This window comes from Hipposideros armiger, unplaced genomic scaffold (assembly GCF_001890085.2).
Source record: "Hipposideros armiger isolate ML-2016 unplaced genomic scaffold, ASM189008v1 scaffold_86, whole genome shotgun sequence".
NCBI classification, from domain to species: domain Eukaryota; kingdom Metazoa; phylum Chordata; class Mammalia; order Chiroptera; family Hipposideridae; genus Hipposideros; species Hipposideros armiger.
Window position 1 is genome coordinate 2,953,652 of NW_017731436.1, and position 17,228 is coordinate 2,970,879.

General features: G+C 35.0%; 1 protein-coding gene across 1 annotated transcript in view; it reads right to left on the reverse strand.

Moving 5' to 3' along the window:
- SCAF8 (SR-related CTD associated factor 8) overlaps nucleotides 1-17,228 on the reverse strand; it is a 68,914-nt gene that overhangs the window by 26,318 nt on the left and 25,368 nt on the right. The window contains exons 4-9 of the mRNA XM_019644161.1: nucleotides 12,622-12,783; nucleotides 10,426-10,579; nucleotides 9,427-9,557; nucleotides 6,615-6,791; nucleotides 5,442-5,521; nucleotides 3,626-3,743 (exon numbers count right to left, since the gene is read on the reverse strand). Coding sequence (XP_019499706.1) covers nucleotides 3,626-3,743; nucleotides 5,442-5,521; nucleotides 6,615-6,791; nucleotides 9,427-9,557; nucleotides 10,426-10,579; nucleotides 12,622-12,783 — 822 coding nt within the window. The remainder of the gene's footprint in view (nucleotides 1-3,625; nucleotides 3,744-5,441; nucleotides 5,522-6,614; nucleotides 6,792-9,426; nucleotides 9,558-10,425; nucleotides 10,580-12,621; nucleotides 12,784-17,228) is intronic.

Here is a 17,228-nt window from a genome sequence, read left to right on the forward strand (position 1 = left end):
TTTCCCATATGTTGAAACATTCTGCTATTTCATCATCCTAAGAATTATTCCATTCTTACTCATCAATTATACCCAATTATGTAAAAAAAAAGACTCAAATAATAAGTAAAATTAAAAGCATTAAAATTTTTGACAAGGGTGTTTCAACAGTGAAATAAATCATCATTCAGTTTTACTACACTACCAAAAATATTGCTTTATATTTCAAGAAGGTATAAATAAGCTTGGAGACACCATCTTTGTTGTCTGCTTTTAGCTTTCCTTGGAACATGGTTATATATTTAATTTTTCATTTTCTGTCCATAATGGCATAAAACAGAGGAACATATTTCACAATTATGAGACAAAGTAGAAGATGAATGCAAAGAAATGGCCTCATTCTACACTTCAATGATGGTGAAACTGAACATTTAAGTGAAATATTAGACTGAGTTTTCATATGAACATATCCTAAATGTATTTCTCAAACTCAACTGATGAGAGAAAAATGTATCTCTAAGGACAAAAATAGGGTACTTTCATCCAATCTTGTCATTCACCAGGAAGGACTACCAGGAAGGACTCCATCTTGTATTTTTGCGACAGGAACCTGGGCTGTTTTGTTTTGCTAAGAAGTTGTGACATTTGAATTAAGTTGAAATAAAAAGGTATGCTACATTTCAATTATATTAAAATTCTTTTTAAAAAAATTTTCCCCCTATCCCTTTAGTCTCACTTCTGTAAATTACTTGGAAGATGACATGAAAATATTTTTTAAAAGGCTCCACTGGACCCAGGTGACAAATGACTACTTTTTCCTGATGTACTGGTATATATCCTTAGGATACATCCTAATATACATCTAATTTCTTCAATGATGTCCCATGCAAAGTATCAATAAAAACAGAAAACAAGGATAACAGCAACTAGCAGAGATGTCTTTCAGGGTTGCATGAACACTCATTAAGTGTCACATTTTGATCATTTATAAATCCACTTTCCTGTTTTTCTTTGTGACAAGACAGACTGTTGAAGGCCTTACTGAAATCCACACATGCTATCCTATGCCTACAGCATTTCCTTGATTTATGATTGTAATAAACCTACAACCTCATTACCCTGAAATACAGTTTATTTAAGCCTAGAGACATCAACTCATTTAATGCAACTCAAGGCTCTTAATGTATCACCCAGCTTAGGTTTTATCATGTTCAATTCCACTCTTTCCATTATATTCTCCTATGTAAAAAATTACTGAAGCAAAATAAGTTACATATTTCTAACAGCCCCCTGGCAGCTCTTCATTATTAAGTGGCTGAATCGTCTATAATCTTTTAATTCCTACCATTCTTTTTAAAGCCCTTTTTATTAGTCTTACCATTTTCATCATCAGCATTTCTTTTTGAGCTATAGCTCACCTGACATCCTTTGAATATTCTGATAAAACAATTATCAAAACCAAGAACTCCAACTTCCTCAAGGTAACAGAAATCATTCCCCTTATGACATGGTGATTTTCCTGTTGTCGGGGATACTAGACCTCAACAAGCATCCAGGTGTGGTTAGGGCTGCAATGCTTAGAGAAGCACTAGCAATTCTATTCTCTAACAACTTTTAGGCAGCCATATTAAACTTACCAGTAAATAAAAACACTTAAATTTTTCTGCATATTTCACCCTATCTTAAATACACTAAGGCAACTGGATTTGTAGAGCCAATTACACAATTTATTAAATTTAATTGTTACCCTATTGATATATTCTCCAATTCTACATTTGTTGTAAACACTATCCACCTTATGCATTAGAAAAGTTGTTTTTCTTCACCATTACCTTTTTTTCATCACTCATTTTTGAACAACAGAGCTTTAAAGAACATCTACTCCTTCCAAACGGGTCTTAAGACTGTATCTTCTAAAATTCTGGAGATAATATATAGAGCAATTATCTACGCCAAGAGGTGTTTTTATGTGTGTGTAGGGGAGGTAGGCCGAGAGGGTGTTGAGATTCTTAGGACAGAATCACTCTCGTTTCAAGTTCCTATTAACTTTCACTTTTCACTTCAATAAATTGGTGCTAATTACAGCTGGTCAAGAGTACTATTGGGTTGTCAGAAAAGTCATGATGCATTTTTGCAACGAAAAACAGAAAAAAATGTCATGACTTTTCAAACAACCTTGATTTTCCTGCCTCTACTAAACCTTGTGAAATGAAACTAGAATTAAAGTGGTTCAAAAGTATCACATTTATATATGAACAAATCTGTTGTTTGGATAAGCTGTCACTACCTCTTGCCTCTGTAACAGCTCTTTTGATTTTTTTATTATATCACTAACAACTTGTTTCTTTTCCTTGAAATACAACTTGTATTGTTCTTTCAACAACATCCAAATGTTCTTCATTGGGATCTATCTACAAGTTCCTGAATTCTCAGGCAGATATATGTTTGCCTAACATAAAATACTGCACCTACTCCAAACAGTGCTATCAGAATTGTTTCTGCAAAATAAGGTATAGAGTTCCATTCCATAATTTCCAGGTACAAGTTCCTAGCAACTATCATTAATACTAATCTCATATTTACTATCTGCATTAAAAGGACAACTTCAGATCCCAGCAGTGTCTAAGGTGTGCCACCCTTTCGATCTAAAGTATCTTCCCTCTTCCACACTCCCCACCTTTCTCTTGTACCTGTTACAGAAACTTGATTTCTCCTTTGTATTCACACGGAAGTAGGCACTCCATAAAGAAGTGGTTACCTGAGGTCTTGCTTTTCTGTTCACCTCTGTGTATATCATTTGTCTAGCAATGCATACTTAAAAATATTTGTGATGTTGTATTACATTCATTTGCGCCAAAGAGCTTTGAATATTAGGAAGAAGTGTGAGTGCGGGGAATTTCCAAACATGTATATGCCAAACAGTTTACATCTATAAGTGCTTCTCAGGTAGAGCAAAAACAGAATTTGTAATGGATTTTAATCCTGACTTTGAACTTGAGATATTTGATCAATTCTAAGGTGTGCTTTTCCTTCACTTTTGCTCATCCCTAAAATTTATAAAATTCTTACAACTCCGTGGGATGTTACACTTTAGAAGAGATTAAAAATTCTTAGCTATACATAAACTGTCTTGAGACTAATGATATACATCAGCTGTATACTTTTTGCATTAGATGTTTCATTTCACTGAATTTCAATTTCCTGTGGTGTAAAATGGAGTCAAAGGCCTATCTCATAAGCATTAAATGTCAGCATTTCTAAAAGTTCCTGCCACATGGTAACAGCCTAAGTAAGGGCAGCAATCTATTTTATCATCATCACCATCAACATGAGCAAAATCATCATCAGCTTGCTTGCTAAGGAACTGAGTGGAGAGGAGAACATGTGACATTTTAAGTCATAATACTGAAACAGCATCTGTCTTCTGTTCTACACTTCCAGGATACTGAAGTTGAATTCTACAATGTTCTCAATCGATTCATAAGTTGCCAGAGCATACTGTGATTACAGAAAAACTGTAAAGGTCCTGAGGAGACTGATCGCCCTAGTAATCAGTAGCTGAAGAAAAATTCCCATACTTGAGACACGCCAATTCATAGACTACAGACAGCAGTTAACTCTGAAGACACAGGATGGAGTTATAGACCTTTTGAGGCTGCTGCTGCTCCAGGAGCTGCTGTCTGAGATGTTCCAGGTTTTGCTGTTGTAGTTGTTCTGCTATCTGATGAAAAATGGAATTGTTCACAGATTCCGAAACATGAGCACTAAAAGGAAAAAGTGGAAATTGATTTTAAAACCCAGTGGAGAAAATATGGAAGTAACTGAGTATTCAAACCTCCCCAAATACCAAATAAATGAAACATACTCTACTACAATGTTTACTTTTGAAATATTAACAAAGAAAATGGAAAACCTCAGAACATTAATATGTTAAAACAGAAATACTCTCCAATAGTGTTTCAATAGGACATGTTAGAGATACTCTGATGAAGATCTGATATTACTATCTCACACTATTCAATATAAATAAATTAGTACTTTTTACATTAGAATATTTTAAGAAAAGCTCAGTAAAACACTTAAAAAACAGTTAAAAAGCATTTAAACATTGTCACTTTAACTTCTCTATGAGATAGTGGGAGAAATGTTCTATCAATAATAACATAAGAAATGTACAATTATAACTGACCATAAACTTCATAAAATTAATCTGCTTTCGTTGAAAAGCATTCACATTAGGTATGTTAACAGAAACAACGTTTAGAGAAGAGGAAATAATTTAACTGAACTCTGGGAAATTCACACCTGGAATACACCTGGAATTCTGGGCATGAACAAAAAAGAGGGCATCCCAAAAGGGACAATCAGGATGGTGAGAAGTCTTGAAACAGTTGAAAAAAAGAGTACGTCATCTGGAGCAAATAAACCTAAGGGGAAGAATGATACCTATCTTCAAAAACTGAAGGGCTAAGTCTCAAAAGATAAAGGAGCAAATTTGTTTCCTTGCTTAAGAAAGCAAAACAGATGAATGTGTAGAAAGCAAATCAAACAAGATTTGGTAACAAAACAACATACAGCAATAACAATTACTGACTTCTCCTAATGGAAGGCATTAAGTAAAACTAACCCCTTGGAAAAACACCATCAGGACCATTAAAGGAGATTCTTATATTGCTCAGGACACTGATCTACATGATCTCAAATGCTTCTTCTAACTCTATAAATCATAATGAAAAATATTAGTTTTTAATTTTTTCAAGTAGAATCTCTTTACCAAAAGGATTTATTTGTATGTTTATACATTATATAAATAATTTTTAAATATATTATCCTAATATATAAAACTATTAGCTCTGTTCAAAGCAAGATTCCCCGGGGCTTTCCCCATTCATCACCCCTCTTCCATTCTCCAGCCTTCCACACACCGCACCTTCCCTCTCCCCTCTCCAACTACCTACTCCCGGCTGGTCCTTTCACAAACCCTCACAGAACCCTGGGCTCTGCAGAAGGTTTTGGGAAAAAAAAGAAACATGATCTAAATAAGAACATATAGCCCATTTCTTTAAAAAACAAAGTTCCTATTTGGATTACTTCCCAGAAGTGACCACTGGCAATAGAAGCAAGCTTCTGTACTATTATTTCAAATAGTCTTATAAGTGAGTTAAATAATTGAAAGCCTAATATAGAGAAAATATCACTAGATTTATCAACATTTATCAACTTTCCTATACTTTTGATATAGCCCAACTATTTGCAAAGATCTGAGAGTCAAAATAATATGGCGAGGCAACAAGCCGGCAACCCTACCATCTTGCTATAATGTTACAACAAAACAGCCTGAACTAATAACCCAACTTATTCAAAGCATACTAAGTAGTTCAGATGGCAACATCCCATCCAACGTTTATAAAAATAACAGAAAAAAATTATGGTTATTAAGAAAAAAACATAACAATTCTTACAGTTGAGAAGTTGGAATTTCCTTTTTGGCTTCTTCACTGTGCTCAGAATCTTCCCCAAAATCAAACCTATCCATCAACTTCTAAGTGGAAAAAAAAGAAGAGATAAATTAAAAAGTGCTTCTTACAAAAACGTTACAAATGTTATTTTATTTAAAGGTCATTGCCATCCCACTAATTTATCTCTACCACTTAATATGAAAATGTTTCACATCATTTTATGTCATACTATACTAGCTAAAACATTTTATTTGAGTGTATCTTTACTTTTCTTTAAAGTATTTTCATTTACATTGCCTTATGTAACAAAACAAATCATGACACACGGAGGATAAATACTAATATTCTAACTTTACAAAAGAGATTAGAATTAAAATAATTAAGTGACTTGCTAATGATAATAAAGCTTGATAAAAAAACACCTAGGACTAGTCTACTTTTCTTAGAATGCTCCACTGTTTCCTAAATGATCAATTTAAAGGCTTTTTATGTGGCCTACCTATTTACAGTCAGACTAAGTTATACTTGGAAGCTGCTGGATTAAAAAAAAACAAACACAAAAACCTAGCTAATAACCCAATAAATCTGTATTTTCCTATGAAAATAATAGTAGCAGAAATAAAAATATGGATATCATTTCAAGGTATTTTAATAGTCCCATAATTAACTAGAATACTGAGGATAATCACATGATAAACTACACAAAAAAGATTTTTCACCTTTAAAAACATTACAGTTAGGCCCCAACTTATCAAAATATTATATAACAGTGACAACTTGTAGAGTTGTTTCTTGAACTTACACACTGAACAGTTTTAATGTTAACACATTAAAATTACAGAACATAGAACACCATACTTAATATATTTGTAGCATCCAAAAAATAAATTTAAAAATTTAGAAGATAATCGTTTGCCTCAATATTGAATATACAATCTTACTGACCTATAAATCTTCAGTCAAAAGAAAATATTCTAAATTTTCAAGTGGAATTATAAAATTACAGTACTTAATTTCTTTCAGAAGTTTCAACCTTTTGTACAACGATGTTGTAATACAGTACAGTAGATATTGAAATAGTTCTATGATAAAATGTAATTTACAGAATTCGAATCCACATACAGTACATAAAATTCAGTAACTCATATAGAACAGAGCTGATGTCTTAATTTCTACCTTGTTAAAGGCCACTCCCTGTTCTAAGGGATTGAGTGTGCTCGCTGCGGCAGCCGCAGCTGTAAGCTGAGCCGTCAGAGCCTGCAGCTGAACCACAAGCCCAGCATCCAGGGCCTGCAGGATGGAGGGCTGAGGCTTCTGCTGCTGTATCTGCAAAGTCTGTATTAGCTGCTGAAACTGGAAGGGAGGAAAAGGAAAATTAATACAAACAAGTGCTGGGTTTTATCTACAAGAACACCCATCTAAAACTGTTAGTCAATAAAATTCATTCTAGTCTTTGGAGAGCAGGAAAAAATATAAACTAACTCAAAACAACAGCTAATTTTTTTTTTAAAAAAAGACCTTGTGTGCCATATATAGCACATTCCTTAATAAGTTTGTCTTGCTTCTAGAAAGTCACCGAATTTTAAACAAAATAAAGTGCTCCTACAATGATAAAGTGCTCGTACAAAGATAAAAGAATTCATCACTAGCAGTCTCATTGTTTTCACTAAGCCTTTCATCCCTTCTTCAATGAACTGCTTCACCTCTGTAAAAGGACAAGCACTGACCACAACTGCTTTTGCTATCTTTCAGATGTGCCATCTGAAAACACATTTCCTGAAAGCAGGAAAAGCAAAGAAAACTATCCTTTGGAGCAGTCTGAATCTAAAAAAATTAAAGGTGAACAGTGTCAACAAGAGTTTAGAGCAATTCCTGTTCCCCCTATTCATCCACCCTCTTAAAAAAAAAACAGAAATAATAATAAGATTCTGAAGGCATTTTCAAGGTTAAATAGAAAGCCTGCGTAAATCCTAGAATTAATATTATTCTAACCAATATTTAAACCCAAATTAAATCTGAAAATGATCAGCTTAGAATAGAAAAATAAAAATAGCAAAGCTATTGCTAACCTAACATTTGTGCTTTTTATAACAAACAAGTCATTTAGCTATCAAACATTTACTACAGACCACTAATGTAACAGCCAAGAAAATAATATAAAAATATATGACCATCAAGTTACTGCAGTGAGGAAGCTACAGAGCAGACAAGATGGATGGAGGGAGGGAATAAAGGGAAGGACAGGGAAGGGAAGGGAGAGAAGAGGAAAGACAGGAGGGAGGGAGGGAGCGCCATGCCTCTCCTTGGCGCACCGTGCCTGCCCCTCCTGACACCCCCATTGTGCCCCATGGCACAGCTGCTCTTCAGTCATCCAGGTTCAAGCCACTACAGGCTCCCTTTCCCTTCACTCTGACTTCATATTCTATCAATTACTATGTCTTCTTGACGGTCTTGTACTATTTCTTCTGGGAAATCACTTCTCCTGCCAAAAGTATTTAATAGCTATTTTAAAAACTGAGAACATTGGCTTTATGGATTATTTTCAAAATATTATCACAAAATAAAATTAATAATTTTATGTGTTATCAATTCAGTTTACCAACTGCCCCAAAAGTGTAGAAACTGGGTCCAATCTATGACTGTAAGTGAATTGGTTTTTACATTTTTAAAACTCTACAATGGTCCCATTTTTTTTTTGAGGCTGTCCTTTTAGAGTCCATAACACTATTGTTCACATATAATTACTTCCCTTCCAGTATCACTGTTACCAAAACAAAGATACTTCTATCTCCAGACCTTTTCTCGTCTTCCATCCATTTAAGTGTATTCAAGTGCTGTACAATTCATGTGAGACTGGCTTCAACATAAAAATCTCTGGCTATTCCCCACTGCTTGGCATATCAAGCCTGTATTTCTCAGCCCACCATTTATGTCTTTTGAAACCCCGGTCCCATACTTAGGTCTTCCATTTCAACTTTGTAACTAATAACTTACATGTCCAGACAACTCAACTCTGAAACATCTGTTGAATACCCAATATTGTTATGCCTTTCTACATTAGTCATTCATTCTACAAAAATGTACTGAACAACTGCCATAACCTAGAAACTGGAGATACAGGAGTGAATAAAACTGACAAAAACCCTTGCCCTTGTATAGCATGCCTTCCAATGGGAAGAGAGAGAGAATAAATAAAATAAATAAGTAAATTACATAACGGAACAGAAGGTAGTAAGTGCCAAGGAAGGAAATAAGGCAGGTGACAGAGAAAAGGCACATAAGGAGATGAAAGGCAGAGTTTGCAGTTTTAGATCACTGTGCAAAGGCCTCATTGGGCTGACATTTAAACAAAACCTTACTGGTGGTTGAAACCACGTGAATACGTGAGGAAATTCAGTAAGTTTTACTTACAGATCACAATTAATTTGGTCTTTAGGTTAAAAAAAGAGAGATGCTAATGATGGGCTATCCTGCCATTTCAAGTCTCAATTCAAATGCCACTTCCTCAAAGACACCTTCTTGTGGCTGGCTACTCTCTCTAATTCTGACCCTTTCCTCCAAAGCTAGTTAGTCACTCTAAAGACTTACTGTTTTAAGTCACATATCACTATCTAAATAATGCTTTATACTTTTTTATTGTCTGTCTCCCCTAACACAGGAAGACATTTTCTCCAAATAGAAGACCTCCCTGTCTCAATACTGGAGTAACAACAGTACCTAATAATGCTTGGCAGAAACTATGTACACTAAATTAATATTTTGGTGCAAAATTAACTTTTTATAAAACATTCTATAATAACATAAAAGTGTTAATGCATTACTAAATGAAAAAAGTTACATAGTACTATATATAGTGTGATACTATTTTTAACAAAATAAAAACACATTCTTTAGGTGGTATATATATATAATGTACATATTATGAAACAATACATTAGGAAAATAGTGAGTTTCAAATCATTATCAGCATAAGCAAAAAGCTGCTTACCTGCTGGCCTTGAGGACTTTGCAAGATCTGAGCTACGGCTGTGAGGGTATCTGTATTTGCTATCTGGGAAACCCATGGATCAGGCAAACCTTGGACCACAGTGGCTGGAGTAACAGGAGTCACAGGAGTTCCTTTTAAAAAAGACACCACACCCACCCCAATATGTAAGTCCATAAATAAGGCTTAAAAAAGTAAACAGATTTGCTGTCACTTTTACAAAATATATACAAATTTAAATAAATGTTTTTACTGTCTCCATACAGAAAAATCCTTACAGAATTAGGTAGGTTAAAATGAAGAACCAGGAAGATGGCCCATGCATGTCTTCAGTTAACTAAGCTACAACTTTAAAAGAGCCGGCAATACTTAGCAGTCACTAAAAATCTTACTACAGAAATAAATTCAATTATGTAACGAAATGTTCCAAGTACAATCTTTAACGAAAAATTATAATAGTATGTATAAAACAATTTTTGTTCAAAAATTTGTGTGCGCAGGCACACACACATACCAAAAAAGTAAATAAATATATACCAAAATGTTAACAAATGTAATCCTTGGACAATGATAAAAAATTATAAATTTCATTTAAATACCTCAAAAAACGATTTTGAGATTAGTAATAAAGCATCCGTGACTCCATTAAATCATTTTTTCAGGGTTCCTTATAAATACTAAGTTTCTCTGGTATACTGTGAATATCAAGTTGATTTGCATGCAAATGTAAAAGATTACAGACAGCCTAAATCAGGAAAAACCTAACTGACACATCAATTTCCCAAAGTTCATTATATTTATATTTCTAGGGATTAAAACAATTCGGCTCCCTAATTTTTAGAGAAGAATTACGCACAAATATAATTTCTGATTTTATTTTTCCTTCAAATTATCTTCCCTTTCTATTACCTAATGCTAGACAAATTATCTGGTAGTCAAATTGTTATTTTACATATGAATAATCACCTGAAAAGTATGAGTATATTCGGAAAAGCAACGTACCTGGGGTATTGCTCATAGCAGCAGTCGCACTGGCCAGGACAGGCGTGACCACGGGAGGAGGGATCCCTGCTGCCATGTCCAAAAGAGGCTGAATAATCTCACTCTTAAATACGTTATTCTTCTGCCACAAGTTTAATACTCTCACTATTTTACTCTAGAGGAATAAAGAAAAAGGAAATTTTGATTTTTTGATTTCCTAACCTTAGCAGTCAAATAGCGACTAATTGGGCAGTGGGGTAGGAAGGATTAAAATACTTCTATAGTACTTTCCACCCCTGAAATTATATTTCTATAATTTTGCATTTGCTAACCCTCACTGGCTTGGGGAAAAAATATGTTCATTTTGACAGATATACAAGGTAAGTGAAAACTACATTTAGCAGAAGGCGGGAATGGCGACTAGGTTTCAGTTTCCACGTGAAGCCTCATGAGATCAGTCATGGACGGCGGGAACTGGGCCTGCTGAGGCAGGTCAGGATTCTTCACAGCACCAAAGTTACATTCACAATGGGTTTTCACTTTATCTTTTAAACAAATAAGTAACATCAAGACAATGTCCTCATCTTATATGCGTTTTTAAAACTTTCCTTTTAAAACTAAGGTCAAGGGGAGGTTATTTCCTCACATAAGAATTTTACCAAATTTACTTTCTTTGTACAACTGTTCAGCATAGAAAAGTTATATAAGCAACACTAAGTATTAGTTACTGATGACTGTAATAGTACTTACTCCATTAGGAAAATAATTTAAATGATAGGCTGAAATTAAGTATTAACTTCTGTTAAATGTACATATTTTATAATAGTAAAATAAGCAATTCTAAGAATAAAGATCTGGTTCATCTTTAAATCCCTTACAATATTATACTGATGAATTTTCAAACTATGTCCAAACTACATTAACATGCAAACTTCTGTATTTCAAATGAAGCATAAGAAAATTACACAAAGAAATGCTTCATACCTTCTGATTTGACTCTCCTTTCTAAGACGTGAGCACTTAGAAAGTACCTTAGTCTTTTGCTTTATACAAAAAATCTTCCAGTTCCCAAGACTCATCCTGTACTTCAAAATTAGCCAGTCTCTGACAAGTATCATTCTATGTATCTACCTACATACAAACAAATAATGCCTCTAGTTTATGATTGATATTACAGTATCAATGTAATCTTTCCTATTATGGTTAAAACAAATCCTTATTATCTTAAACTCTATTAGTATCTTAAACTCTTTGAGAAACACTATTATTATGAATTCTACAAACTTAACATTGATTTGTTCATAGTAACTGATAGAAATCCAAGTACAAACTAGTGAAATTTCTAAATCAAAGCGTTTAATTTACTTCAAAAAATGTATACATAAAATTTTAAATGAGTTATTTTAGGTGGGATTCCAAGGTATCTATTTTAAGAATCAGTTACAACAGGTCTCTTAAAATTCTTTTGCCTGCATAGAATTATCAAAGTACCAAAGTAATTTTTCTAAAAAAACCTTCTGTTCTCAAGAAGTATAGCCAAGAATAGTTTACAAAGAATGATACAATAATTTATCTCCATATATATCCATTATAACATTGTTCCCTACATAATCAGGATTGCAATCAACCCTGTCAGAAGATCACGCTAAATTTCTCATCAGCATCCAAAATAAGTAAACTTCTAATATTTTTGAGCACACATGAAGATAAACAACACCTTTTTATTCTCTCTCAGGGTCTAAAGTTTCTTTTTAATGTAGTAAAGAATATTTATTCATTCAGAGCTAGCAGACATTGTGGTGTGGTTTCTAGCACTAATAAAACTCTACCAGAAAATAATTCTAATATGCAGTTAGTTATTTTCTATTAATTGCTTAGCAAAGTCGTTTTTATCAGACACTAAATAGGTAAATGAGGTCAAATAATCAAAATTTGAATTGGTCGTGTGTGTGACTACGACACCATTAGTATAATTCCAAAAGCTTATGATAGCAAGTTTCTTTAACACCAATTGCTTCAATAAATTAAAAAGTAGCAAAATCAACATCTTTCCATGCTGCTTAAGATTCTAAGAACACAAAGGAACATAGAGTGTAACAACCAAGGATTCAAATTAGGAATAACTAAGAGTAAAGGATAACATAAAATCATCAGTTAAGATAATCTAAAGAGTCTAAGACCAAAAAAGTAATAATACATCTATTTAAATAAGCCTACCTTGTCATCCCCAGGGCAACGATATAAATTCTGGAAAGTGCTAATGATGTTATTACTAAATCTGGGTGCAAACACATCCTTTTCTTGACCAAACTGATGTCGAGATTGTCGTACAATGGAATCAATAACGTAAAGTCCAGGTACCTTGTATTCTGGTTTACACTGATAAAAAAAAAAGTGGGAAGGGAAGGAAATAAGGTAAAATTCCTGATAGACAAAAATCATCATTAATCCTACATAAACACAAAACCCTCTCCACACTGAGGTAGTGAATTTTCAGACGCAGACTGTTCCACAACACCTTTGTCTGGAATGGCATTTTAAGGAGCCTACTTGGGGAGTTGGGCACAAATGCAGCATTAACAGTAACCCTGCCCCGACCTCCCAGACCTCCCTCCCCTCAAAAAAACATAATCTACTTTGGCTACTCCACACACTCACTTCGAATGCCAATCACCTACGTTCTAAAACAGGACTGAATAACTGTCCTGAATTGACCAAAAAAAAAAAAAAAAGGACAAATAGGTACTGTTATAATTAAAAATTCTGTTTAATGATTTTGCAAAGCCACATGGAAGGAAGCGGCAAATTCAGGAAAGAAAGCTCTGGAAAAAGCATTGCCAAGGTACTTTCCACTTCATCTGAAACACATAACTAAAGGGTTTCCGTACTAATGTTGGAACAAACACCAAACTGCAAATTATAACACTGTAGATACACTGAGCCCAAAGTTTCAAAACTTTTCTCAAATTCCACAACTGTAAGAAAGATGAGACACTACCATCATGACTCTAGGAATCTAGCCTATGAAAACATGTTTAGCTCCTCCACTGATAAACGTTTCTCAACCTCCTCATGCACTCCTCAATCGGAGGACGTAAGTGTCTCCTGCGTCCCTGCCACCTGCGCCACCAGCCGCCCTGGTGCAGAACCCCGTCACTAACAAGCTACCAGAGCGCCTAGCTTCTCTCCTCGTCCACAAGCATAAGAAAACCTGCTTCGCAAACATACACTAACTAAAACGGCATCACTGCTGCAAAAAGTAGGTTCAACTTTTGGGTCCAATTAGTAAGTATTTCACCCAGAGTAATTCCCTGGAAATCATATATGGCACTAGATCTAAACTGTGCTCTTCAGCAACTCGTCTTAGAAGCCTGAGTCCAGTGAGAAAGGGTCGTCAATCAGCTGGACACACCTACACGTCTCCAATGGGGTTTTAAGCTGAGACGAGGAGTGATTTTACTACAAAAAACATGGTATTTCACTTGTTCCTTCAAATCCTTTTTAAAAACCTTCTTTACGGTCTTTATTAAGTCAAAAAAATGAGGAGACCTTTAGCACCAATTCACAAGTATGTACCGCAAGATTCTGGCTGTTTTAAGTATTTCATAAAAGAGCAATAATGTTGGTGTTTGGATTTTCAAGTTTTAGGTTCAGAAATACCTGCTCTGTTTAAAGTTACCATTTTTGAAAGTCTGAAATAGTTTACCCTCAAGTTCCCCCCAAATCTAGCACGTGTCCTTCAGTTCACATTATCTGGCCAAGGCTGTTTTCCTTTGACTGCCCTATATTCAAACAAATATCTACCTAGCCAGTCAAAAAACACATCTTGGTGGGGCGGCAGGTTGGCTCAGGTGGTTAGAGTGCAGGCTCATAACACCAGGGTTGCCGGTTCGATTCTCACATGGGCCAAGGAGCCCCACACACACACACACACAACTAGATTGAGGACAACTACTTGACTTGGAGCTGATGGGTCCTGGAGAAACACACTGTTCGCCAATAAAATTTCTTTAAAAAAACACATCTTGGTGAAGAGCAGAAAACTTTTAAAAATGAAAAGGACATTCACTTTGGTAAAAATTGTCTACTTCCTAATGCCACAAACAGGTGATTAATAATTATTTACTAGCTGACTCATTGTCATTTTCATCTTCCCAATCTGATGTATAATGTATTATTTTATATAAATCATTATCTTGAGAGGAAAGAGGAATGCAATTTGTAAGTTGCTGGTAAGAGCTTTAAAACTTAATACTGAATAAGAAAGTAAGTAATACACTGAGTTTTTTAAAAAAACAAATATACCTTTTCTTTTATTTATTTAAAAAGAAACTTGGATTAGAAGCTCACGATTCAGAAGAATCATGAGTGGGCCATATAATAAATGGGCCTTCCTGGCCTGCTGTGAAGATTCCAAAGCCTCAGAAACACAGGAGCCGTTTGGTGGTAAGCTGGAAGGCCTAAGAAAAAAGCATTTCCACAGTATCTTTAGACTATATCTATAGTACTACATATGAAGATATTGTGGGAACTTCCTTCACTGGTAGATTACGCATTTTTGCCACATAAAATGGCAAAAAAAATTATAAGTATAATGTAATGTTTTCAAATAACTTAATATTTGGTAAGTCACCAACTAGAAACTTGGGAGAAGAATTGAGACCAACAAACCTGAAACGATTCCTCAATTTCCTCTTCAAGTTCTATCAGTACTGAAAACAAGAATTCTCAAGCCTTTCCAATGGCATGAGGTATTTTTTTACTCTTTGAATTTTTTTTTAAAAAGCTATGTCACTCAACTTTCAGCTATATCATCTTCCAACTACATACTAGTAATTTCCAATGTCTTGTGCTACAAAGAAATAACCCGTTTTGTGTGGGGGGTGGGGTGGGGGGGGTTAGGAAATAACATTGGGAGAATGCGCCTTTAAACATATTTGCGTGATTTTTTTATTCTAATGTTATCCAAGTTGTTATCTAAGTACCATCAGGAGTCGGCTTTCTGACAAAAAGGCCCTCTTGGGTGAACTGGACCACATTCTTTGCAATATACGAACACACTTTATATCATGATTCTATTACTAGAATTTGTGCTGCCAATTTCGGCTACTAAAAGTTGATACTAAAGAAAACAAAGCTGGAAAGGTAGAAACAGGAGCATGTGGCTGTCCCTGCAAAGCACTGAGCGATGCCAACAGTAGCATGTAAGCAGAGGGCTGTCCCGGGCCAGTCATACCTGAATTCACAGTTCTCACAGTGAATACTGGAGAAAAATCCTCTCATGCTTCTGGAGGAGAAAGGATTCATTTTAAGGCAGCCAGCAGCAGTGCTCTGTTTTTAACGCGGTCTGCTCTCTGGACAAACTGCTTAACCTGAGCCGGACCCTCCGGAGTTTAGACAGAGCCTAACTTAACTGACCAGGGGGAAAGTAACTATCCAACTCCAGCCCACTCCAGCTATCCTGTTTCACCAAAGGGGGATTTAAAAAACAACTGAAAAGCATGTTCAGGGGTACAGGCTCCATTAAAACAACTTTTAACGTCATTCTTAACAGTGACAAACTAGACGTTTTCCCACCAAGATCACGTGGGCACGACAACAGCCACGGATGCCCCTCTCACCACTGCTCTTCAACAAGATACCGGAAGTCCTAGCTAATGCAGTAAGGCATGAATAAAAGACGTACAGATTGGAAAGGAAGGTTGAACAGGAACTAAACATATACAATACTCCTAATTGAGCCTAAAAATCTTCACTGCTAACGTGGAACCAATCCACACAGTATTTCTTAAGGAAACAGCATTAAACTACGTAACTTAAAACTGCAAAATAAATGGAAAGATCAAGCAGTATTTTCTTTTAAATGGCACATATACTACTTCTACGTCATTTTCAAGATTTCTGGTGATTCAAATTTTCCAAAAAGTGTGGGACCTCAGAAATTTCCACAATAGCAGTTCTATTTCCACAACATCGACGCAGAAGAAGGTAACGGGGAATCACACTAAATGCTCTCCTCTTCACACTCACCAAACCTGTTCATATCAGTAAAGACACAAGAGAAGAAGGGTGACTATGCTCTCCACCGACACAGAGTGACACTACACAACCATGGAAGAACGGAGACAAGCAAGAAAAATTACTATCCCACTTCCTGATGAAACAAAGCTAAACAACTGCAACTTTAGTACACAGCTTAGTAAAACATCTGATGTTGAACCAGATGTGATAGATATACTGAATCTGAGTAATAGCAGTCATAAAGCAATCTACTATTTTTTAGTTTTGCTCCATCACTATAGAAACTTATTCTATTTGATGAATCATTATGAATCTAAAAAACATCTTGGTAAACAAGTTTCAATGCTGGTTGGAATTTAACTCCTTGAGTAAAGCTGATATTAGGATAAAATCTTTTAGAAATAGCCTTTAACAAAGACTTATTAGATTAAAACAATTTAAGTCTAAAAATATCAAATGTTGGTAAAGATGGGAGCAACATAAATTCACACATTACTGTGTGAACGAGAACCATTTTGAAATTAATTTGGTATTATTTAGCCAAGTTGAAGAAATGCATATCCTACAACCCAGCAATTCCACCCCCACAGAAATGTAAGCTGTACCAGGATACATAGAGGATACCAAAAAAATGTATACACATTTTAAGAATGGAAACACTGTATTAAAATTGTAATACTCAATATATACCAATTAACAAAAGATGAATACAAGTCACATTTGACTCCTGCAATTACAAGAGGTGCTCAAACTGGTTACCATCCGCGTCCAGACACTTCTGATTATGGCAAATTACTGCTTAA